This window comes from Myotis myotis, unplaced genomic scaffold, assembly GCF_014108235.1.
Source record: "Myotis myotis isolate mMyoMyo1 unplaced genomic scaffold, mMyoMyo1.p scaffold_m19_p_1, whole genome shotgun sequence".
Lineage (NCBI taxonomy): Eukaryota > Metazoa > Chordata > Mammalia > Chiroptera > Vespertilionidae > Myotis > Myotis myotis.
Window position 1 is genome coordinate 207,456,866 of NW_023416313.1, and position 25,797 is coordinate 207,482,662.

At 43.2% G+C, this 25,797-nt stretch overlaps 1 protein-coding gene across 8 annotated transcripts in view; it reads left to right on the forward strand.

Annotated features, from left to right (window-relative positions):
• The window catches only part of NRXN3 (neurexin 3), a 1,487,454-nt gene that overhangs the window by 917,175 nt on the left and 544,482 nt on the right, over nucleotides 1–25,797 (forward strand). For 4 of the 8 annotated variants that reach the window (XM_036314354.1, XM_036314388.1, XM_036314347.1 and 1 more), the window contains exon 1: nucleotides 24,028–24,427. The exons of the other annotated variants lie outside the window; for them this stretch is intronic. In XM_036314354.1, coding sequence (XP_036170247.1) covers nucleotides 24,178–24,427 — 250 coding nt within the window. In that variant the 5' untranslated portion in view covers nucleotides 24,028–24,177. Of the gene's footprint in view, nucleotides 1–24,027; nucleotides 24,428–25,797 lie in introns of those variants that run through there. 8 annotated transcript variants of the gene reach the window in all.

Below are 25,797 nucleotides of genomic sequence, written 5' to 3' on the forward strand. Positions count from 1 at the left end.
ATCTTGTCACTGGGGGCCTCCCTGTTGTGGGAGAGGCTTCTGAAAGTACTGCATTGTGACAAGAGGAAGGTGTGTTACTAATAGCAATAAAGGGACAAGGGCCCTAGAAGGCGATTGTCTAGATGGGGTTGCCAGCTCCATGAGGACACAGTAAAGGCTTTCTAGGACACATGTGGCCTCTAGATATGGGTCTGAAAATCTAATAGATGTAAGACACTCTTCTCTCACTCAGGAATTTATATGGAAAGTTATTGGAGAGGGAGATCCTTGAGCAAGGCTAGACTTCTTGCTATTCAAGCAGGTGAATATTAATGACTTGAGACATATTGTGGAGTTCCTCTAAGTGGAGTACATTGGCAACTTCCTGGTTTTAGCTCATGGTCTTATACTGATTTCATTAGCATGAGATCATTTTTAAATATTAAACACTGTGAAACAAAGAAATCCATTCCTCATCATTTCTATTCCATGTTCTAAATTCTCTTTTCTTAGGTATCCATATTCCTATAGACAAGAAGTCGGAGAAAGTCTGAGAGCCATATGTGTCTCCCATGATCCCTCAGTGTAACCTGAAGACCCTCTTCCAAAAGTGCTCTTGGCCCTTCCCAGAATCTAGATCAACAGGATGGGTCCTGTTGCTATAACAGCAGCAAGAGTGCATAACATCTAGTGATGCCTCAGAATAGTTTGTTAATCCTATTTGATTCTAAGGATTGTGTAGCAGAAACTCACTTTCAACAGTTTGTTGTCTGTTACAGGGTGGGCAGAAAGAGCAACTGGTCTCAAGCAACAGGGAAAATCAGCTCATTTGCAAAGACTGTTACTTAATGAGGCGTCTTAGTGACATTTCAGAGATAATTTTAGACTTTGAAAAGGAATATTTCACCTTTGCACTCTGCTTTAGGAGCTCAAGAAGAAGAAAGGGAAAACATTAAATATGTTTCTTTGTTTTCTGTGTAAGAAGTTTGATCACTTAGGTTGAAGTGTTGCTACACAGGTGATGAGCCCACAGACAGGCCAGGGAGGAAGTAGCCTGATTCTTGGACCCAGGACTCTAGTCTCCCAGGAAAAGTTCATTATCATGCTTTCAGTGCAATCAGTTGAAAGGAAAAGAAAGAACTATGTGAAGAAAACATTGTCTTGCAATGCAGGCTTCAGAGCAGTAACCGGATAAAAATAATGCTAGAACTTTTGGAGGAGCATTTCTTATTTGTTTGTTTAATCAATGTCTCTTTGAGTCCACCTCTTCTTTCACTTTATTCACCTGCTTTAGTTGGGTAGTTTTGCTTCAACCCATTACCCCTCCACCCCATCCCAAGGACAGTGTTAAGGCCTATCTCATTGAAAGGGAATGGCTTCTCCTTTTATAACATACCACTTAAAGATGCAAATCAAGGAGTTCTTCCATATGGAAGCTTTCCTGGATTTTTTGTGCCCCTATTTTGAAACGGAACTCTTCTCCAGTCCTCTTAAACCCAATGCACAGAAGTGATCACAAAGTCACACTGTCAGGAAGTGGCCCAGAGAATCTGGTTCAACTGTTTTCTGCCTCTAAGGCTGGAAAGGAATTTTCTCAGCATTCAAGAGTTACTCTGGACTTTCTCCAGAAGAAGCCAGATCATCCTAGCACTAGGGAATAATACTAGCTAATGATAGCTAATACATACAGATTGCTTACCATGTCAGGTGTTTTACAGCTAGTGTAGAGTACAGATAAAGAGTGTTACTTCCAGGGGAGCAACTAAGATGGCGGCATAGGTAAACACCGGGAAATTATTGCCTCACACAACAATTGAAAATTACCGCAAAGGACTGAGCAAACATCATCCAGAACAACAGGAAGGCTGGCTGAGTGTAAATTCCACAACTAGAAGGAAAGAAAAGCACGCTGAGAGCCAGAGGCGCTGCGGAGGTGAAGTGCAGAGGTACGGTGGCTCGCGCGTGAGGGAAGGGGGTGGCGCCTGAGGACGCGGCTGTCTTTTTGAATCACAAACTCCCGACGGCTCTGAACTCCGGTTCCGGGAAGTCTCTGGGGACCCAGGTCTCATACGGGGAGAAGCTGGTCTGTCCGGCAGCGAGCGAACTTGAGGGCGGCTTTCCCTCAGAGGTGCTTGCAGCCGTTACCGGAACACTGAGACGCGCGACTCCGGGCGGAGAATCGGCCATGGCCGCTTTCTCCGCCCTCTGACTCCCTGAGACCCCGCCCCACCCAGGCTGCGGCAGAGGCTTTTGCATGTGAATGTACCTAACTGCAGCCGAACCAGGCAGACCTGGAACTTCCAAGAGAAGGCCCAAGGCCCCGCAGCGGCTTGCATTGCTTCACAGCTGAGCCTCTTCGTGGCTCCTGCTGTGTGGCCTCAGGCAGAGGCTGAATTAGCACCTCCTTAGATCCAGGAGCCACTGTACCCAGTGGTCAGAGGGGGTCCATCCAGACTGCAACTCCTCAGATCCATAAGGGACGCACTCAGGGAGCAGACTCAGCACCAAAGCCCCACTGAAGCAAGTCTTGCCCCAGAAGGGTGTCTTCAGCACAGAAGTTCTCCCACTTTAGACACAGCTGATTCTCACAGCCAATTGGCCTGGAGGTCAATTCCTCCCAGTGATTCTACAACAACCAAGGCACCAAGAGTGCACCAAGAGTGTCCACCCCAGGTAACTGGGGAGGCTGAGCTACTGGGCCCTACAGGACACCTGGCGCACAGGGCCACTCTATCAACACAGGGAAGCTGCCAAAATGCGGAGACAAAGAAACAGGTCACAAATGGCAGAAATGGAGGAAAGCAAACGATTGGATATAGAGTTTAAGGCCACGGTTATAAGGTTTTTCAAGAATTTTATGGAAACCGCCGATAAATTTAATGAATCCCTCAATAAGTATAGGGAGACCATGGAGGACATGAAAAAGGACCAACTAGAAATTAAGCATACACTGACTGAAATAAAGAATAATTTACAGAGATCCAGCAGCAGAAAAGAGGATCCCAAGAATCAAGTCAAAGATTTGAAATACAAAGAAACAAAAAATACCCAACCGAAAAAGAAAAAAGAAAAGAGATTCCAAAAATATGAAGATAGTGTAAGGAACCTCTGGGACAACTTCAAGCGTACCAACATCAGAATTATAGGGGTACCAGAAGGAGAGAGAGGGCAAGATATTGAAAACCTTTTTGAAGAAATAATGACAGAAAACTTCCCCTACCTGGTGAAAGAAATGGACTTACAAGTCCAGGAAGTGCAGAGAACCCCAAACAAAAGGAATCCAAGGAGGACCACACCAAGACACATCATAATTAAAATGCCAAGAGCAAAAGATAAAGAGAGAATCTTAAAAGCAGCAAGAGAAAGACAGTCAGTTACCTACAAGGGAGTACCCATACGACTGTCAGCTGATTTCTCAACAGAAACCATGCAGGCCAGAAGAGACTGGCAAGAAATATTCAAAGTGATGAATAGCAAGAACCTGCAACCAAGATTACTTTATCCAGCAAAGCTATCATTCAGAATAGAAGGTCAGATAAAGAGCTTCACGGATAAGAAAAAGCTAAAGGAGTTCATCACCATCAAACCAGCATTATATGAAATGCTGAAAGGTATTCTTTAAGAAGAGGAAGAAGAAAAAGGAACTCTTACCATTTGCCACAGCATGGATGGAACTTGAGAGCGGATAAATACCACAGGATCTCACTCATTTGTGGAATATAATGAACAACATAAGCTGATGAACAAGGACTGATCCAGAGACGGAGAGGCATTGATTGGACTGTCGGGACTTGGAGGGAAGGTAGGGGAGGGTGGGGGTAAGGGGGAAAGATCAACCAAAGGACTTATATGCAAGCATATAGGCCTAACCAATGGACATGGACAACGGGGGGGTGAGGGCATGAGCGGGGGTGGGGGGAGTGGGGGGTAGAGGGTAACGTGGGGACAAGGACACATATGTAATATCTTAATCAATAAAAAATATATTAAAAAAAAAAAGAGTGTTACTTCCAGAGCCAGAGACATTGAGTTCAAATCCTGCTATTTAATCTCTATGTGACTTTAGTCAGGTTATTAATCTTTCTAGCCCACAATTACCTCCTTTATAAAATGAGAATAATTATAGCTATTGTGAGTTGTTGTCAGGGTTAAATGACACAGTCTAAGGCAGTGGTTCTCAACCTTCCTAATGCTGCGACCCTTTAATACAGTTCTTCATGTTGTGATGATGCCCAATTTCATTGTTATAAATTGAACATAATTAAAGCATAGTTATTAATAACAAAAAGAATATGTGATTATATATGTGTTTTCCGATGGTCTTAGGCGACCCCTGTGAAAGGGTCGTTCGGCCCCCAAAGGGATCGCGACCCACAGGTTGAGAACCGCTGCTCTAAGGTATAGCACTCATTATAATACCTGACATACAATCAACTATAGATTATTATTTATTATTCTTATTACTCTTATTTTTCATTTCTTATCTCCATATATTTAAATGTAATTTTCAACACCCTGTTATATGGCAAGGATCATATACTCTGAAGTTGGTGCACAGTAAACCTGGTGGCTGAAGACCAATGGTATGATAAGAATGATAACCTGGCACATTTTCTTTTCCAGACAGTGGGTTTTAATTTGGTCTTTGCTCAAGAAACTACCTTAGACTGACACCCTTCTATTTTTGAATTAGAGCATGATTCTATCAGATTTCCCCAATTTTGAACTTTTGAAATATAGGAAAAGAGAAAGACAAAACTTTATCTCAGGATTGCTTAAGGGTGAATGCCTTGCCTACCCATATTAAATGTGTTCTGTTTCTTGTCTATTCCCTCTCTCTCTCTCTCTCTCTCTCTCTCTCTCTCTCTCTCTCTCTCTCTCTCTCTCTCTCTTCCTCTCTCCCCTATCTCTATATCCATCCATGTACCCTTTTCTTTCTCTTTCTTTTTCACACACACAGCCTCCCAGAATATTCCATCTACCTAAAGGAATTGTTATGAGGAATTATAGAATTTGCTTGCATAAATTACTGTGAGCTGTTCCAAGGAAAGGTAAAATTCCCAGCTCTTGGAGCAGTTTGTTTGTTTTTTAGCACTATCCCTAATAATAATTACTGCTGTTATTAGTCAACTTCAGGTATCACTATTTTTTGTGATAACACTTATCTAACTGTTAACAATTACACAGAGTTCCCCAAATTCTGCAAGCTCCACGCTAAATCGCCAATGCCATTTCCTGTAGTAGAGCGCCCCCTAGCACCTCCACATACCTCGCAGTGTAATTTGCTATTTGAGACCCCGAAAACAGGTATTCTATAGATCAATGGCAGCTTTCACCATTAAGGGATCTAGGTTCTCCAAGAACTTCGCCAGCCTCCTCATATTTGTTCATTTGATTTCACAGCAACTGGAATAGGAAGGAGAGTTTTTGGAGAGCCTAGCCTTCTGCAAAGCAAAGCAGGAGGCTTTGTCTTAGGTCACATTTGAATTAAAATGTCCCATTAATATTTCAAGTCAATTTAATTCTCTTAACCTGTAATTATCTTCCTTTGAAGGAATTGCAGTAAAGGAGTGGACAGAATTTTTAAAAGATTGTGTGTGTGTGGGAGGGGGGATAGAAAAAGAGACAGAGAGAGACAGACAGACAGACAGAGAGAAGCACACTAGAGGCTGGCTGAGTTCAGGTATATGAAGTTCACCTCTTAGCTTATCCATGAAATGAAGAGGGTTTAGCTGCTGTCTTATTTGGGTTTAATTTGGGTAGCCTACCTTGGCATTAGACAAAATATGTGAGTCCTCTTTATAAAGTTTTGCACATCCGGGAAGTGTATGGTAGGATCATGTAACAGAAAATAAGAGTGTATTGCTTACACCCCTCTCTGAAGGCAGGGAGGGCGAGGAGGAGGTGTGAGATATTTTAAAAATAAGACATGCTGCTAAATTCCCTGCCAACCTCCGTTCATGCTGAGTGGAGTGTAAGTAACAAGTATCAAATAGTTCCTCCAGATGTCAGCTATTTAAAGAGGCACATGCTAGAAGTTCTGTGGACAGCCACTGTCTTATAACTGGTAATGGTGATGGTGATGGTCATGGTGGTGGTGGTGGTGATAGTGTTGGTAATATGGTGTTGGAGGTAGATGTCTGCCTTAAAGAAACTTTATCAACAGCAAATGCATTTGGGAATGTGTGTGTGTGCATTTGGGAAGTAAAAAACAATTAGACAGGAGAAGGAATGACTTAGCTCAGGAATGATTTAAACAGTGTGGGTAACACCTGATTTTTAAATGTATGAAGCAAGAAGAACATCAAGAGCCTCACTCCCTGTAAAATGATCATATGGTCCTTGAGAAATTGGCTTATAGGCCAAGAAATTGTACAAGGCGATGCATGATTTTTTAAATTTCATTTTAAATGTTTTTCTGTTGTTTTATGTAAACCAAACAGACTGAAACAAATGAGTTATGACTATTCTTGTAATGTTTTGGATCCCAGGTTAAGGACTTCTTATAGGAGAAAGTAAGGGACCTGTTTAAGATAGTAATGACTGGGATACAAAGGCAGGGTACATCCTGCTTCTAGTTGTCAGAATTTGTAGCATTGGTGACTTAATCTTTATTATACTGAATGGCCCTCTCCACTTCGCCAGCTCATTTGCTGTTTTCTTATCACATTCTTGCTTAAAACTCTCTGCGGAAGGCCATAAAAATCTTAAAACAATCTATTCTCCTTCATTTTCTATAAATTCAGACTTGATTCATAATTCCAGCCTCAGCTCCACTATTACTTAATAACTAGAGGAGCTCCAAAATATATCATTTTTTTCATGTCTCTGAGAGTTACTTCTCCAGGTTTTGTGAGGAAGTGAAATAAGCTAGTTTTCAGCTCTTGGCTTGTTGTTGGTGACAAACTTACTTAACTAGTCCTTCCTTTTTGGTTGGAGATGAAACTGGGCTGAACTCTTCCTACTGTCTTGTGTGAATCAGACACCCAAATAAAAACACTCACCTGAGGGAGAAGACAGATAGGCTAAGAAAAGAGGGGTGCTTAAGTGAAGGTAGCATTTCTAGAAAAGAAAATTTGTTTTTTTTTCCCTTTAACTCTCCCCAACCATTTTTCCCCTTTGAGGAATACAACAAACTGAAAGTATCTTTTGGTTATACCAAACACAGTAGGGTCAGATGTCTTCAAGCAAACTGACTGAGAGGCATCTTTGTGGTGATGTGTGTGTGTGTGTGTGTGTGTGTTTTCTTTCCTTTCATTTTCTGGATTCTTCTGCAGCCATCTCAAGTGGACACATTTGCAGAAGGAGATAAGAGGCCACTGAACAGAGAAAAATTACGAACTGTGTAGTCACTGTGTGACTACTTATAAAATGGTCCCATATCCTATCTTTAGTTAGTCCCTTAGTGGGGCAGGAGAAACTGGGAGCTTTTGTTTATGATGTTAAATAAGGAACACCATGTGTCAAAAGGAGTGCACTTCCTTATCTGCTTTTTACAGCCACAGGAGAGGGGGTGTTGGTCGGAAGTTCTACGTCCAAACGTTGTTCCTATCTTCTGATTCACATGGTCTCATACAGAAAAGTTCTGTCTTTCCAATGAAGAACTAGTTCTGTTGTCAGCAAGGGTAGCTTCTCTGGTGTTTTTCTAAGGCCCTTCTCTGCAGAGAATATCACCATGGTTCTGGCATGAACAGTGCTTCAGTTTTTCCCCCATATATATTTATACCCAATTTTCCTTCTTCCACTTGGATTCATAATATTGAATGAAAGCTGAGCCCAAGATTAATATTCTGGAGTCTTCTGGATGGAGTGCTTAGATATCTCTAGTATGTTACAGGAAAGGCAAGAACTTGGTTAGAAAGTCCATTTTATTTATTCTGTTCCTTCTCCCCATTGTTCTCTTTACTTGTCATGGGATGTACAATGCCACTCAGTCAACTATACCAAAGGCAACTGCTGATGAATTTGAACTTTGGAATGTCATGGGTTACTGGTTGCCCTTAAATTTTCTCAAGACTTACAAATGTATTTTTTTATTTTATGCTTTTCTAATAATTGTGATATGTAATATATATATATATATATATATATATATATATATATATATATATATATATATTTATCTTAAAGAGATACCAGTCATGTTTAGCATAAACAAATAAACATATACTATATGTTTGTTATTTTTTATTAAATTTATTGGGGTGAAATTAGTTAATAAGATTATATAGGTTTCAAGCATATATTTCTATGATACATGATCTGTATATTGCATCGTGTGCCCATCACCCAAAGTCAAACCATCTCCCATCACTTTTACTACCCCTAACCACCTTCCCTCTGGTAACCACCATACTGCTGTCTGTGCCTATGAATTTTAGTTTTATATCCCACATATCAACCTATCATATACTATATGTTTAAAAGTGATTTGTATATAAGTATATTCTATTTTACAAGGGTCTAGGCAAAATTCAGTAACATTATACGAATGAAAAATAAAAGACAGATAAGTCTTAGGACCCTAACAGGTAGGAAAGATGATATGTCTAAATAGAGCAGTAAAAATAAAGTAACTCACCGAAACCGGTTTGGCTCAGTGGATAGAGCGTCGGCCTGCGGACTGAAAGGTCCCAGGTTCGATTCTGGTCAAGGGCATATACCTGGGTTGCGGGCATATCCCCGGTAGGAGATGTGCAGGAGGCAGCTGATCGATGTTTCTCTCTCATCGATGTTTCTAACTCTCTATCTCTCTCCCTTCCTCTCTGTAAAAAATCAATAAAATATATTTAAAAAAATAAAATAAAAAATAAAGTAACTAATCATAAAAATAAAATAGAAAAGAAAATGTGTCTTTATTTAAGGCCAACAGAACTAGGCTAAGCCAGAAGACAGAGAGGCCTGTATTGGGGAGTACTTTTGACAAGTCCCTCACCCTCACTCCCACAGCAACCCACAACATAGGTGTATATTGTCTCTGCATGATTAAGTATCGGGTGCTATTCTGCCTTTCTCAGTTTGGGGGCTGAATTCCTCTGCATCCTTGCCACGTTACAAAAATAGAAAGCCAGATATCATAGTCATACCACCACCCACTTGCCTCCCACAGAATAACAGAAGAGCAGGAAGGCCTCAGTTTTCAAAAGGGTTGTATTTCAAAAGTTACTTTATGAATTCTCAGAACTCACATTATGTTGCCCCAGAGGAAGAATATATTCTATTTCCAGAACTCAAATACAAATTAACCCAGGACATTCCCAATAATCTAGTCTAGAACTGCTATAATCAAGTGCCTGGTCACATAGGAAATACTTGCTAAAGGGATGTGGTTTGGAATTCTAGTTTGGGATGTCACATACACATTTCTTACCACTGAACATTTGGTAACAAGATCTGGGATAACCGACCACCACTTTCTTCTCCAAAGACTCCATTCAGGGCAGTTCTTGTATCCGGGTCAAGGTGGGGGTTAAGAAAGAACTCAAAGACAAGAAAGGAGTTCCAGCTGGAAAAGGTGTGGTGAGGTTCTGGACTGGATGTTCTGGAATGGAGTGAAGAGGATAGCTAGATACATTTGAGGGGAATAAGAGGAGCAGTGGGGATGAGGAGTTGAGGGGAGAAGGGATGGAAGTTGAAAGAGTGGGGCTTTGGTGGTTAATAAAGGAGAGAAGCCTGGAGGTCTCTGTGGAGCCCGACCCTCTATGTGTCAGAAAAGTAAGCAAAGTTGACTGAGATGCACTCTCCACAGTAAAGACCTTGTGTAGAAGGTAGAGATAGGAGTGTATGCAGCTTAGCATTCACAGAGAGGATTTTTTCAGCCTTACACTAGAACTTCAGCAGGAGCAAAAGAAGGAGGGATTTATTCTGAGTTGAAGATTAGAAAACATTTTGTAGAAGAGAAAGCATTCTGGGTAGGCCTGAAGATTTTAATGGCCCGAGATAGGCAGAAGATACTATAAGCACAGTCCAGTGAGTGAGATCAAAGTCTGAAGGTAGAGAGGTATAGGGGAGGTAGCAGAGAATGAAGACATGCCTACAGAGGAGAAGGTTAGGAAGGTGGAAAGTCATGATTTTACCTACTGGAATGGATTTTTTCTTCAGCACCATATATTCTTCTTGGCCTCCAAAGAGACCCAAGCCCCACAGGCAAGCAGCAGCTGTAGTTGGGTAGAAAGAGTGAGGATGAGAAGGGGTACTGAAGAGAGGGTAGAGTTAGGTTGGGAAGGATACTGGGTACAGGGTAGAAAGAGTGTAGATGGGAAGAGGTACTGAGGAGAGGGTCTGGGACTCTGAGAATCTGGCAGTGAGGGACTAGTGATCAAGTAGTTTTTTCCTACTTACTGTTCCTTCTCTTGCCCAAGTGCCACCGAGTCTGTGTGACTTTCAGATGCTGATCAGGTGGGAGAAAGGAGAGAAGCATGTTTTTGGAGCTGAGATTATACCTTAGGGTATCCCAAACATCAGCAGCAGGGAACCATGGGGGTCGGGGTTGGGGTAGGGGGTTACAAGATATGGGGCATGCTGGTTCACACATTGTAAGAAGCACCGAGTTTATTTCATGAAATGACCATTAGCTCTGCTTTCTCAGGTCCCTCCTTCCCACAGCTTCCTCTAAAACAGTGGTTCTCAACCTTCTGGCCCTTTAAATACAGTTGCTCATGTTGTGACCCAACCATAAAATTATTTTCGTTGCTACTTCATAACTGTAATGTTGCTACTGTTATGAATCATAATGTAAATATCTGATATACAGAATGATCTTAGGCGACCCCTGTGAAAGGGTCGTTTGACCGCCAAAGGGGTTGTGACCCACAGGTTGAGAACTGCTGCTCTAAAAGGACAAGTGAAGGGCCCAATTCTCAAATTTTCCCTAATGCAACATTAACCCTTGCAATATGAATGCCACGGTGGAGGTACTCTGAATTCTGAGACATGGGTAAAAAGGGAAAGGAAAAGAAGAAACTTTTTTTTTGCAAACACTTTTGACACTTTTGAAAGGCATAAGTATTTTGTTAAAAAATTGAAATGGCCACTTTTGTTTCAGGAATTAGGGGAGTGGAAAAATGTAGACAGAGAGGTAATCATGCTGACTGCAAGTGCTGCACATATACAAAGCCTTTCAAAGCAGAGCGAGCTTTGTACTTGGGAGAAGGCAAATCACTATTGGCATTCATGGATGCCTGGAGGAGTGGGAGGTTCCTGGGTCAATATCAGCACAGATACTAACCAGGTGAAAGAGGGGTGCTCAGCCTCCACTTTCTCTATTGGCTTTTAGGACCAGCCTGTATGACTACTGCTGGGATTCCATCTGGGAGGTGTGTGTGTGTGTGTGTGTGTGTGTGTGTGTGTGTGTGTGCGCGCGCGCATGTGTGTGTATGCAGCACTGTCTCTGGCTTAAATGCTTGGCCCCACTCTTAAAGATGGACTACTAGGGAAATGGATTTCCAGTCACTCACCGTCTCTTGACTATGGGTAAGTGGAAGGACACAAAGACTTTATATTAAGATTCATAGCAACTTAAAAGTTATAATGTTAAGCCTTAACATTTTCTAATGGAATTATCTTATTAGCCACATATATAGAAACCTATGTTGTCACTGATAGGGCATCACATCTATATAACATACTGTGCAAGTATGAACATAGATTAAAAAAATTTGACCAGCACTATCACCTAAATAAACATGTTAAAATTTGGGTATTATCTATACCTTGATACACTTTGAAAGGTTAAATGATACCTTTTTACCTTAGCTGAGTTCAGGAGAAATAGGTGAAATGCTAAATTCCTATGAAAACATGTTTTGGTATTGCTGTAGTGTGTTGGTGCATGTGTATGCATGTGTGTGCACTCTTCACTAGTAACCAGATATAATCAGGAACATGTTAACGATCAAATTAGGAGGCAGGGGGATTGTATCTCATTTTTACTGGTGTTTTTATGCATTTTTGAGAACTTTCTCTCTCTAGAATTTATTTCCTTATCTGTAAAATGAGGGTTTTGAAGTAATCAGTGGTTCTTCAGCATTTGGGGATCATGAACTTCTTTAAAAATCTGAAGAAAGTTCTTTCCAGAAAAAAATGCACACCAAGACTAAATTGAATTTAGTTTCAGAAAATAATTTTGCATTTTTAGGGCTATTATATAAAACCATAGAAATTGTATACTACATAAGGAGATATGCAAGGAGGCGGCCATCAGTATGGCAGTTCCTTGAACTCCAGGTTAAGAACTCTGTATCCAAATAAACTAAGGTTCTTTATGAATCGGAATGTCTCTAAATTTACAAATACTATTATTTTTACCAACGACCCTACATTAGTCAGCTCAAGCTGCATAACAAAATATAGCAGATTGGATGGCTTAAACAGGAGAACTTGATTTTCTCACAGTTTTAGAGCCAAAAGACCAAGATCAAGGTGTCAGGGATTGGATTTCTCCTAAAGACTCTCTCCTTGGTTTGCTGATGGTCACCTTCTCTTTATGTCCTTGGATGGCTTTTTTCTCTGTGACTACACACTCCTAGTGCTTCTTCCTCTTCTTATAAGGACACCAGTTCTATTGGATTAGGGCCCCCACTATTATGACTTCATTTAATGTTAACTATCATATATATACTAGAGGCCCGGTGCACAAAAACTTGAGCACTCGGGAGGGGAGGGGGTCCCTCAGCCCAGCCTGTGCCCTCTCGCAGTCTGGGACCCCTCAGGAGATAATGATCTGCTGGCTTAGGCCCGCTCCCGGGTGGCAGAGGGCAGGCCCAATCCCTAGGTGCAGCCCCTGGTTGGGCTCAGAGCAGGGCTGATTGGGGAGTTGGGGCGCTGCCCCCTGTCATGCACAGAGCAGGGCGGATCGGGAGGTTGTGATGCCACCCTCAGTCATGCACAGGGTAGGGCCGATTGGGGGATTGGGGCGCCGCCCCCTGTCACACTCAAGGCAGGGTCGATGGGGAGGTTGCGGTGCCAAACCCTGTCACACACAGTGCAGGGCCAATGAGGGGGTTGGGGCGCTACCCTCTGTCACTCACAGAGCAGGGCCCATCAGGGGGTTGGGGCGCTGCCCCCTGTCACTCACAGAGCAGGGCCCATCAGGGGGGTTGGGGCGCTGCCCCCTGTCACTCACAGAGCAGGGCCCATCAGGGGGGTTGGGACTCCATACCCTGTCATGCACAGAGCAGGGCCCATCAGGGGGTTGGGGAGCTCCACCCGTCACACACAGAGCAGGGACGATCAGGGGGTTGGGGCATCGCACCCTTTCACACACAGAGCCGCAGGGCGATCAGGGGGTTGGGGAGCTCCCCCCATCAGGCACAGAGCAGGGCTGATCAGGGGTTTGGGGTGCCTTTCCCTGTCACTAACAGAGCAGGGCAGATAGGGAGGTTGTGGCCCCGCCCCCTGTCACACACAGAGCCGCAGGGCGATCAGGGGGTTTGGGCGCTGACCCTGTCATGCTGATCCTGGTGCCGGGAGGCCTCGTGGCTCCGCTGATCCCGGTGCTGGGAGGCATATTACCCTTTTACTATATAGGATAGAGGCCTGGTGCACGGGCGGGGGCCAGCTGGTTTGCCCTGAAGGGTGTCCTGGATCAGGGTGGGGGGCCTGCTTGGGTGCCTGGCCAGCCTAGATGAGAGGATGATGGCTATTTGCAGTTGGTCACACCCCCTTCTGGGTGGGGGTCCCCACTGGGGTGCCTGGCCATTCTGGGTGAGGGGCTGAGGGCTGTTTTCAGGCTGGCAGGTGACTGAAGCTCCCAACTGCTCTTTTTTTTCTTTTTTTTTTTATTCTGGGCTAGCTTTAGCTCTGAGGCTTGGCTTCAGCTCTGAGGCCTCGGCTGCTGAAAGCAGGTATCTGGTTTGTTTGGGTTCTATAATCGAAACACTGTTTCAACTACAGCTCTGAGATCCCGGCTGGCTGAAAGCAGGTTTCTGGGGTTTTGTTTAGCTTCTATATTTGTAACAATGTTTCAAACTTCAAGCTCAGAGGCCGGCAGCGGCAGGCGGGGAACATTGGCTTCCTCCGTCACTGAAGCAAGCAAGCCTCATGTTCGCTTCAAGCTGCCTGGCTGCCAGCCGCCATCTTGGCTGACAGTTAATTTGCATATCTCCCTGATTAGCCAATGGGAAGGGTTGCGGAGGTATGGCTAATTACCATGTTTCTCTTTTAGTACATAGGATATGTATGTGTGTATATATATATATATATACACTAGAGGCCTGGTGCACGAATTCGTGCATGAGTGGGCTTCCTCTGGGTGGGTTGCAGGTATAGGGCTGAAACCTGCAGTCCAACACTGCGTGCATCTCCTACCTGCAGCTCCTGCTCATCCCGGCCCCACTGTGCCTGCTGTAGTCTTGTGCCCAAATCAGTCCCGATTGGGAGAGGCTTGTGCTGCCACAGCAGCACTCACCAGCCATGAGCCCTGTATCTGGCGTCCTCCCAAGAGGAGTAGCCTGTGGGATCGGGCTGAAACTGGCTCTCCAACATACCCTGAGGGGTCCCGGATTGCGAGAGGGTGCAGGCCAGGCTGAGGGACCCCACTGGTGCACCATTGGGCCAGGGAGGGGCCACGGGAAGGCTCTAGGGTGTGTCTGGCCCATCTTGCTCAGTCCCAATTAGCCAGACCCCAGCAGCAAGCTAATATACCAGTCAGAGCATCTGCCCCCTGGTGGCCAGTGCATGTCATAGCGAGCAGTTGAGCAGCATTAGCATACATTAGCATATTATGCTTTGATTGGTTTTTCAGTTGTTCTGCCATTTGGTCTATTTGCATATTACCCTTTTATTATATAGGATTTTTATTTATTTCAGAGAGGAAGGAAGAGGGAGATAGAAACATCAATGATGAGAGAGGATTATTAATCAGCTGCCTCCTGCATGCCCCGTATTGGGGGTCAAGCCTGCATCCCAGGCATGTGCCCTTGACCAGAATCAAACCCGGGACCCTTCAGTCCACAGGCTAATACTGAGCCAAACTGGCTAGGGCTATCTCTTTAAGGGCCCTTTCTTCAAACACAGTCACAGTGGTGGTTAGGACTTCAACATATGAATTTTTAGGAACACAATCCAGTCTATAATAAACCCAAACTGATGAACCATTGAAGAGAGTAATAGTTAACAACTAGATGAATACAAACATCTTTTATTGACCCTCCATGTCAAAAACATACACAAATAAGCCTATCAAAAATCAGAATAAAATATGCTGTTTTAAAAAATGGGGATTTATAATTGCTAACCAAAGTCTATCTGCTACTGATTTTATTAAAGAGAACACTTTCACAGAAGTTTTTTAGAAGGTTTTTGTTTGTTTATTTGTTTTTTTGATTTTTGTAGTAAAAGAAAAAAATAACTTAAAACAAACTTGATGTTGTAAAGATAAAATAACTTTTGTTTGAAACTGGTCATCAAGAATCCTGGCCAGGTTTTGTACATATGGGGGAAGGGAATAAATTAGGAGAAACAGAATTATAATAATCTATAAATAGTTTTAGGTTTGGTTTTCCTTTGGGCTATGCATGTAATCATCTTCCTATGACGTAAGTCAAGTTACCCAAAGTCTCTTCTGCATCTGGTGGGTGGGGGTGGGGGCAGTTTTGGGTTGCTATTTCTGCTATTCCCAATGTTCCTTTAACTGCAGTGGGAGAGCGGAGGCTGAGGAGAAAAGGCCAAGAGTTTCTTGTAGTTGTTTAAATGTATCATTGCTCCCCCAGGGCCACATTTAGTAACCACCATTCGCTGAGTAACTCCTAAAGCAACCAGCATCCTACACCACCCCGAACTCCCCTCATCCCAGCAGGAGCTAAGCATGAGAGATGGTCAAGGAGAAGATGATTCAAAAATTTGCTGGATGGTGTTATTCCTAAAGGTTCGTCTCTGTGGCTGTTTAATTTACACAGTAATGAGTCAAGCCTGTTCTATTGGTATTACAGACCCTCCTAGAATAGGCAGCACTAGCCAGTAACTCACTGTCCTTTTGTCCTTCTCTCTTTCTTTTGATGCACTGACCTTTGTTTGTTCATCTTCTGAACACCAACAAGGTATACATTTTAGGAAATTATATCTATCAAGCACGGTGACTCCCTCTGGGATGTTTTACGCCCCTGCCCCCCGCCCTCTCTTGGATGAAATGGCTCACTCTCTGCTTGAATTGGGCTAAGATATATGCTGCTGAAGACTGCTGCCCCCCATCCCTCTTCCACCAGCCCTCCCCTGTGAATTCTCTTCTTGAATCCCAGGAATCCACAGGAAATACCTTGTTATCTACATTCATTTGCTTGAAATTAACAGGTGGGTGGTTGGCCAAGCCCAGAAGGAGAGAAGTACAGCAGGGAAAATAAGCAGTAGGCGTGAGCCTGCCAGCAGGTATTATTATTCCAAAGTTATATAGCTTGTTAATCTCAGCTTCTACTATAAAAATTTAAATTAAAAAAAAAAAAGAAACTGAGAATCTATATGAGATAGTCTATGGTTAAGTGAGTTGCCTAATGTCTGACAATTAATGTCAGAGCCAAGAATTAAAATCCTGATATTTCCATTTCTAATATAGGATGACATTACATTTATTGACCACACAATGTTAAATCATTGGAAATCATACACAATAGAGTTCTCTCTTCATTAGTTTAAAACTTGGTTTAACAGGACAAAAATATAGTCTTTCTTCTGGTATAACCACTTAAAAGCCTTCTGATTCTCTTTGGCTTCAAGTTATGTATACATCCTTTGTGGATTCTTTCTCTTTTTTATAGCTTATAATAAGCTCTCTTCTCATTGTTGTAACTGATGGTATTGCTCATATCAAAGGTATTTTTTGGAATATTGTTTCCAGGATTTTCACTGAGAGAGCATCAAAAGTCAGAGAGCATATTGGTAGCATTTAGTTTCAAGGTAAAGCAAAAGGCTGGCACTCTCAGGAAATGAACATTTCTATTCAGCAAGCAATCACAAGAATGATGTCAATGTTCTGGGGACTCAGTCCGACCTACAATGGAAAGGGAGCAACTTCTGCGATAACAGGGCAAGCATGTTAGCATGCTCTTTTCATAGTAATGGGCTCTTCACACACACACACACACACACACACACACACACACACACACACACACACACCACACCACACAAAATATACCATCACAGGAATAGCCAATGGAAATTATCAAAAGATTTAGAAGGCATGTCTTTTATGCAGAAGGCTAAATAATTATGATTTAATTGTTTATTAGAGAGAAGAAAGTGGTAAAATGAAGAACTCTTCCAGGTTCCAAAGTAGACTGAGATGGTGAGAGTTCCACCTTACACTGGGCAGTGATTGCTTATACAGCAGTACCAGGGTGCCCATGGTATCTGGTTCTGAGACCATGGTGAACTTTATTGTGTTGGAGTTGGTTTGAAGGGTATTTGTGGGCAGGATGCAAAGAAGCTGGTCCTCTTTCTATGGACAGAGAGAATTCAATGGGTCAGGTAACATGGAGTGGCTTTTCCATTCTGTTTTGGAATTGCAAGAGGAGCTTTCTGCTTATCCACTCCTCTTGAGATTTGAATCAACAAGATGAGAATACTATCTGCAGAGATAACTTTCAAGAAGTCACCAAGGAGAAAAAAAGAATAGTAATAATAACAACAGTGCCTGACACACAGTAATTGATCAATAAATATGATTACTACTAATAATCATTGATCATTTCCAGTGTTCCAGCCACCTTTTATACACACTTTACATAGATTAACTTTCTAAATCCCTACAACAAATCTATTAGATAGATGGTATGCTTATTCTCATTTTAGGAGAAGCTGACATATAAAGGGGCTAAGGATCTTGTTAACATTTTCACAAGCAGAATCAGGATTTGAACCTAGATAGTCAACACCAGAGCCCAAAATCTAAATCTATATACACCTACAAAGTGTCCTCTAAATCTTTGACTTGATTATCACCCTATAAAGATACACATGATATTATTACTTCTGTTACTGTATACAGCATTCATTTGGTTTGAGTCCTTAAATCTGGGTAAAGATTTACCTGGTGCAGAGGATAGGAACTTTAATCTATAATCCCAATCTATAATCTCTGAAATCCAAGTCAATTTAGTGAAGACTAATGGGTTCAAATGTCCAAATCTCTCTAAGGAACTAATTGATTCCTGTCCTTGAGTAAAAGGAAAATTTGCTTCCAAGATACAATAATTGTACTTGGACTTCAGTGGAAGCAGGTTAAGGCTTACACAAGAACATTTCATATTTCCCTCAATCCTTGTAGAAATGTGTAAGATTCCAAGGAAATGGATATTCCAGCCCCATTGATTAAAATTCTAGTGATTTGGAAAATTTCCTAAAAGAGATTTTTTTCAACATCCAAACTCCTTATATCCCCATTTCAGCCACAAGGAGGACAAACTATAAGAGGGATACGTTAAAGGAACAGAAGCAATATGTGCATTCCCTAAACTATAAAGTTATATGGGGACATCATTGTCTTTTAAAAAATCAAGTACTAGTACATTTAGGAGTGATGCTTAAAAGAATAAAGCTCCCTTTTATACCCCAATTGGAAAATATAATCAAAATCTACTTTTTGCAGGATGGCTTTCTTAAATAAATGAGCAGAAGGATGAGTTATGTGGCTATAAATAAATCTACTGACTATAATAAAGCAAAGTTTGACTATTTTATAGTGTTCTAGGAACCAGTGGGTATATTTATAGCTGTGTTAACAGTCACCTGTATTTTTTCAGGATTTTTATTTCACTTCACATTATGAGAGTTTAGTTTTTTGTTTGTTTATTTGTTTTTCTTCTTTCCACACTTATCTTTGGAACTCTGCACAGAGAGAGAGAAAGAAAGTAAGGATGCCTACACTTTGTATTTAGAAAAAGCGGACCCTAGCCCAAGAGTTTAGAGTTTATACAGACACAGACTGCTCGATGCTTTCTGTGTTTGTGCAGTCATATTAGATGTGTCTGTGACAAACAGTGTGACAGCTATCTACTGTTGGCAGTGAGGTGGAAAGTCAGTGTCTGCACAGGTGAGAAGAGGCATGTGGAGGGACAAAATGTATTGTGAGAGACTGACAGGGCAACTTCACATTAGGTTCCTGGCACCTGATACCATTAAGTACTATCACAAGGCTTATTGTAGAAGCCAAAAGATTCTTCAGACTACTTAATAGCAGAAGTACAGACCAAAGCAAGTCAAAAAGCCTCAGATGGGTACAGATTCTTCTACCTCATCTTGGAACAGTTTCCTGGGAGGTGGGGAGGAGGGGGAAGTTTTAAAAAGCAGGGGAAGGAGATCTATAATCCCAAATTCTGAAATCTGGAATAATAGAGAAACACAGCTATTAACCAGCCAAATCCAATTACAGGTGTTTTGTTTGTTTGTTTAAACTGCCTTCATTCAGAAACTGCAAGTTCCACAGAGTCTGGTTGGGATGTCATGGGGTTTTATCCAAGCGGACCTACACATGGTTGTCCCTGTGAAATTATTTGTACTTTTCTATTTTAAATCTGTGTTGATCATAATGCTTCTATATCTATTGTTCTTCTTATTTGTCTTAAAAGTGGGTTTACATCTTCATCCTGCAGCTGCGTGCTACGTTCCCAAGTGTTCTCACTCCAGGACTCACTATGGACAACTCAGGAGGGAAGAGGAGGCTGTTGGTGGTAGTGCGGCTGATGAGGAATCCTGTTCAACTGACCCCTAGGTGCAGACAGTGTTTAGAAGGTATCACTGGAGCTTAAAATTTCATATATATATATATATATATATATATATATATATATATATATATATATATTAAGGCTCCTATTATAAACTCTAATAAACCTGAGAAGAATGGGAATTAGAAAAAGAAATTGAGGTAGGAATGTGCTGACTAGAGGAAGAGACAGGAGGGATAAGAAACAAATAAGAAAATAAATCATCAATGTATTAAATGGAGAAGGACATGCGTTTTATCAGGAGAACTGTGGATTTTCTCTCTGGAGTGAAAGAAGAAAAATTAACCAGTCTCGTATTTGCCCTCTGATAAGTTTTCTCAATATTCAACTGGTTCCCCAAATGGAATTAGCCTTCCTGGAATCCTTAGCTACTTCTTTTGACATTTTTCAAAAAAGTAAATAAATAAATTATAAGTATGACAAGTGAAATGAATAGCTCCAGCTGTGACAAGCCAGTAGTATTTCCAGATTTTGTACTGCATTAAGGATTTATTTTCACTTTGTTGCCTAGCAGAGAATTAATTGCAAGGTCTGGCAAAGCTTCCCATGTTTCCCTGGGACAAAGTCAGAGACAGGCTCCAACACTCAGCACCAATTTAGGAAAGAATGGCAAGGTTATGTGGATAGGTGGTCAACTTAATCAATTCTGAGAATGTGCATCTCTGAGGATCGATGTCACTAAAGGCAGATAAATGCATCAGTGAAACTAATGATATAAGAACATATGAATATGAGATTGACAGTTAATTCATTGGATTCATTAATTGAGCAAATATTTACTGAGGATCTACTATGTGCCAAATACAGAAGATACAGTAGGGGATAAGGCAAAAGCTTAGCATTCAGGGTAGCTTACAATCTTATTAAGGAGCTAGACTATGAACAGACACAGATAAAATAATTTCAGAAAGTGGATAGTGTTGTGAAGGAAATAGAAAAGGCAAAGTGCCTTTCAGAGGTGTGATGGCTGACTTTCTATGAAGGCCAGTGACACCTGAAATGAACCAATCACATGAAAATCTGGGAGAAACATCTTTCAGACAAGAGGAGCCAGCAAGTATAAAGGTTTGGAATTGGGAAAGGGGAAAGAACTTGACACATTCAAAGAGCAGAAAGAAGGTGTGGGCGACTGGAGGGTAGTAAGGGGTCATCTGGCAGTAGATGGTGTTGGAGAATTAGGCATAAGCCAGGTCATTAAATCCTCTTAAAAGCATGTTACAGAGTTTGAATGAGTCCGAAGTGCAGTGGGACTCCATGTGGAGGACAAAAGGGGTGGTTGGATTGAATAAGAACTATCATCTACCTTAAGGGATGATGCTTAGGATAAGAATTTCCCTCCTGACTTTTCTACTAATAATTAGACCCTAAACATCTACTTAACCTTCTTGGAATTTTAGCTTATTTTTTATTGAACAAAGAGTACTGCCACTCTTTGTCAGGTGCTGTGCCAGATGCACTATATATGTTATTTCATTTAAAACTCCCAATAACCTCATGAGGGAAAGCATTATCCACATTTTACAGAGCAAGATATTGAGGTTTAAATCGAGTCTCCATAAACAACTCCCGTTGCTTGCTGTGGTGTTTCTAGGTACATGTTGCTAGTTAAAGACATAGTGTTTCTTGGCTGCTAGGCAAGGGCACGAAAGACATTGAATGAGAGATTCTGGATGGATCCCCTGAAGATCCCCTCACAGCTGAGAATCAGAGCAGTTTGGATGACTCTGCAGCATTTACCACTGAAAACATGGGCCTTGGGAGAACATTGAGTTCAGAACCAGAATCCCAAGTCACCACCATAAATCTGAAATGGACTTGATATTTGACCTTGAAGACAAAACATCTATAGGTTTGGTATCTTTATCTGTTAGAAAGACACATGATGCTAACTTCCTTAGTCCTTCTTTGGGGTGTCCCAAGGATGAATAGGACTGTCTTAACCCCTGTTTTTTATTCTCAGTTACAGGGTTTGAAATGTCCTTGAGAGCAGGACTATAATAGGTGCTATCAGCTCCTTTAAAAAAGAAATGCCACAGTAACTGGTTTAGCTCAGTAGATAGAGCATCGACCTGTGGACTAAAGGGTCCCAGGTTCAATTCTGGTCAAGGGTATGTACCTTGGTTGCAGGCACATCCCCAGTGGGGGGTGTGTAGGAGGCAGCTGATCAATGTTTCTCTCTCATCGATGTTTCTAACTCTCTATCCCTTTCCCTTCCTCTCTGTAAAAAATCAATAAAATATATTTTAAAAAGGAAATGCCACCTAAATACTCCTCTCTGTCTCTCTCTGTGTCTCTCTCTGTCTCTGTCTCTCTCTATATATACGTATGTGTGTGTGTGTGTGTGTACATATATATGCAAGTGGCTAGTATATATTATATAATTTAAATTCCCTCTCCCCTTCCAAAAATATAATTGGCCAAGGTGACTGTGAAGGAAGGAGTCAAAGCTAGCAAGCCCCCTGGTCTAGGAGGGCTGCCTGTTAGGTTTGTGCCTCCAGCACATCAGATGGAGTAGGAGGAAGGGGGTGGGGTGAGGTGGAAGCCACCTGTCCAGAATGTCACTGTTCCCTGGCAGAACCCTGGTTAGCTTCCTCCTGGAGTCACAGATGGCCAGGACAGGAGCACCAAGCCTCTCTCTGCCACTCCTGCTCTCCCCTGCAGGTTCAGCCTGGATGGAAAAGCTGTGCTTTCTTTGCTGCCCAGTGCCTTGGAGGCCGGGAGGCTTCACCCATCTGGGGCATTGTCTCTGAGGAAAGTCCTAGACAGGTCCCCACTCCTCTTCTGCCAGAAGACTCAGCCATCACCCTTTCTGAAGTTCTTTGACAAGGACAGCCAGCTAGGACCCTAACTTCTGGTTCCTGAATGCCAGGCACTTCTTGTCCACCTGGTTGGAAGCTACCTTTTCCAAACCCCTCACCCTCTGGAGTCCCGGGGGGCCATATCTCTTCGGAGAAACGGTGAAAAGTTCCCACCATTTGCTCCCAGGGTTGGAGCCTTGGTCATTAACCCCTGGAGAGGCATCTGCATGGAGAGTGGCCACAGGGTGCTGACCAGGGTGCTGACCAAGGTACTGACCACCAGCTAGGGCGGGAGCGTGAGGGGTGGGGAGGTGCCCATTGCCTGCTGCCATTACAGCGTTTGGCTCCTGCTGACTCAGGGGGGTTATATTTATTTCTGTTTGGGGATACTTCAGCCTCAGCTTTGTCTGCATTTTTCTTTCGGAATTGTAAAAGGTGCCTTAATCGTGAGAGTTTGGCTTCGGGTGCTTGGGAGAGGAGGAGGGAAGGGTGATAAAATGGCTCAGTGTCCCTCTGTCTGTCTCTCAGTCTCACGCACACTCACACGCTGGCGCTCACTGTGCTGGGAGGGAAGCAGAGTGCAGCAGGGGGTGTGAGTAGGGGCGGTGTGTGCCCGGAGGCTTGGGGTGTAGACTAGCTCGGGTATTTGAATGGGGAGGGCTGGGATTCCGGGCGCTCACCCCGCCTTCCTCCGGAGCCAGCCAGTCCCTCGGCAGAGCGCTCGGGCTGCGCTGATTTGCTCTCGGGAGTGCGCGATTTGCATATGACTTGCCCATTTGTGAATTTGGCTCCCCAACTCTTCGCTTCACTTCACCTGTGCCTCCCAGTTCTGCGCACTTTGCAAGCGCCCGCCCGCGGGCACCTCCTCTCCTGCTCTCCCTGCTCGCCCACCCACCTCTCTCCACCCCGTGCCACGTTGGTTTGGGTGGCTGCTCTGCGCTGGGTTCCTCTGCCTTTCCTCTTTCCCTCCGGTCCTCCTGGTTCTCTTCCTTCGGCGGCGGCGGCTGCTGCTGCTGCTGCTCTCCTGCTGCTGCTGCTAAACCCGGGAAGCCAGCGGAGGCTCCGTGGAGCTCTTCCAGAAAGTGCAGGGTTAACAGCCTCCCTGCCCTTCCGCCGAGACAACTACAAACGGGTGAAGAAGTCTCCCACCTGCAGCCCCTTTTGCTTGGTACTTCTGCATTGCATCCCATGGAAGTGGAAAAAGAAAACAAAATGTTCAAACTGCTTGGATGTTGGGATAAACTAACCTGAACCTACTTGGGTGTCCTGCCACCTGCTCTTCTTCCTTCATTTCCACCTTTCCTCTGTGTGGCTTCTAGGAGCATGCAGCTAAGTCATCAGACTTGAGTTGCTTAGAGATCAGGAGGAAGCCCAGTGCCTCCCGTGACATGTTGGGCATTACGGGGCTCCCTAGGAGGGCTACTCTACCCGGGGGGACTTTGGCGTCCTAAATTTAAGCCCCTGGAAAAGGGGGGCTTCTGCCTTCTATCTTACTTTTTTTTTTTTTTTTTTTTTTTTTAACTGATTCATCACCTGCCTTGAAAGTGCTTATTCCTTCCCTCTTTCTGCAATTTGGACAAGTCTTCCTCCTGCTATGATGGGCCCCTGGGCATCATGAACTTCATTATTCCTCACTGGCTGGGATTCAAACTGCCCATCTGTAGTGGTCCAGTGCGTTGACCATGCACCTGAGAATCCACCCAAGACGGAGCCCTCCTCGCCGGCCGGCCTGGACGCTTGGGATCTGGTCCCTCTTCTGGGGATGTATCATCAGTTCTGTGTGGAGTTCCTCTAATGTAGCTTCCTCCTCCTCCTCCTCCTCTTCCTCGCCGGGGTCTCACTCTCAGCACGAGCACCATTTCCATGGCAGCAAGCATCACTCAGTGCCTATTTCTATCTATCGCTCCCCAGTTTCCCTGCGAGGAGGGCACGGTGGGTCTTTCTGCTCTTTATCCTTTTAATGGGGCATAGCCGTTCCTTAACCCATTCGCCTTTCAGGTAATGTTAAGGGTGGGAAGAGAGTGAAAAATGGCATTCTAAATGATGAAAAGCATCACATGTGCATGAGGGAAGAAAATGACCAGCTTCCCCTTAAAGACTAATGCTAATGCTTTCTGCCCCCCGCCCCCCAATTTCCTCTAATGGATTCTCCTCTCCTTGGCTCCCTTACCCATCCCTGCACCAACACCACATTCTCCTCCCTTTTCAACCTTCCACCCTTTTCACTGCCCCCTCCCACAGGATGGTAGGCAACTTACAGATAAGTCCCCAGTGCTGCACTTTGAGAATTCATTCATTCACCTTGCTTTCACCCTTCTTCTTTGGGAGCTAGTCATGGGGAAATAGCTGATAGCAAGAGTTCTTAGGTCTTCAGCTAGAAGTTGTTTGAACTGCTGGAAAGTGGCCTGTGTGGTTAAGGTCACGAGGAGGGGGAAGAGTAGCTGAAGGCAGAAAATATAATTAATAACCAGTAGCCATTATTATTCATTTGGGCAGTTTTAGGTTTGTCCACATGTTTGATAGAAAGAGTAGCTATCTTAAAAACTGCATATCTAATATTGCTACCAGAGAGGAAGCAATCTATAGACAAGGCAAAGCCCATTTATAATTGACCCAAGTGTAAATTATAGTAACTTTAATTCCACCATCTATGCAAATACTATTTCAGTTGAAGGTAGCATGGGTGGGCTTGTTTAAACAGTGCGTGTCTGATGTGAAATCCTCCCTTCATAGCTATTGAAAGAAGAGATCTATGGCTTTTAAAAATATATTCAGCTCTGTGCAGGCTGCCTTGAAAAAGGTGGTGTCTGCCTCTAAGGTAGGAGCTTGCTGTAGTAAAATGTTCTAAAGGAGAGAGCTTCGTTGTTTGTTTACTATGCACTCCACTCCGAATGCGAGGAGAGTAGGAATCACAGAGCCGGGCTACAGGAGCAGCCCTCCAGGGAGCTGGAGGAGTGAATGCACCAGAGGTCCTCTGCCCTAGCTTGTATTTTGAAGAACTATAGCATGCAGACCCCATTGGGAAAATCAGTTCTTCCCACTGCCTCCTAGCCCTGGGCTTCTGCTCCGTGCTGTCTGTAGCTTTTAGTGGAAGCACATTGAAAAAATGCGAGCACGTATTCTGGCTCTTTCTGGCTCTCTTTAAATTTCATTTGATGGAGTTGTCAAACAGCTCAGAGCTTGTAGGGCTGGTAGAGAGGGGTGGTGGGGAGGAGGGAATGCTTGATTTTGATCTGGTTGCTGTTTTCTCTGTGACTCCTGCTGAGGCTGATATAGGCTTTCTTTAAAAAAGCACAGCAGCC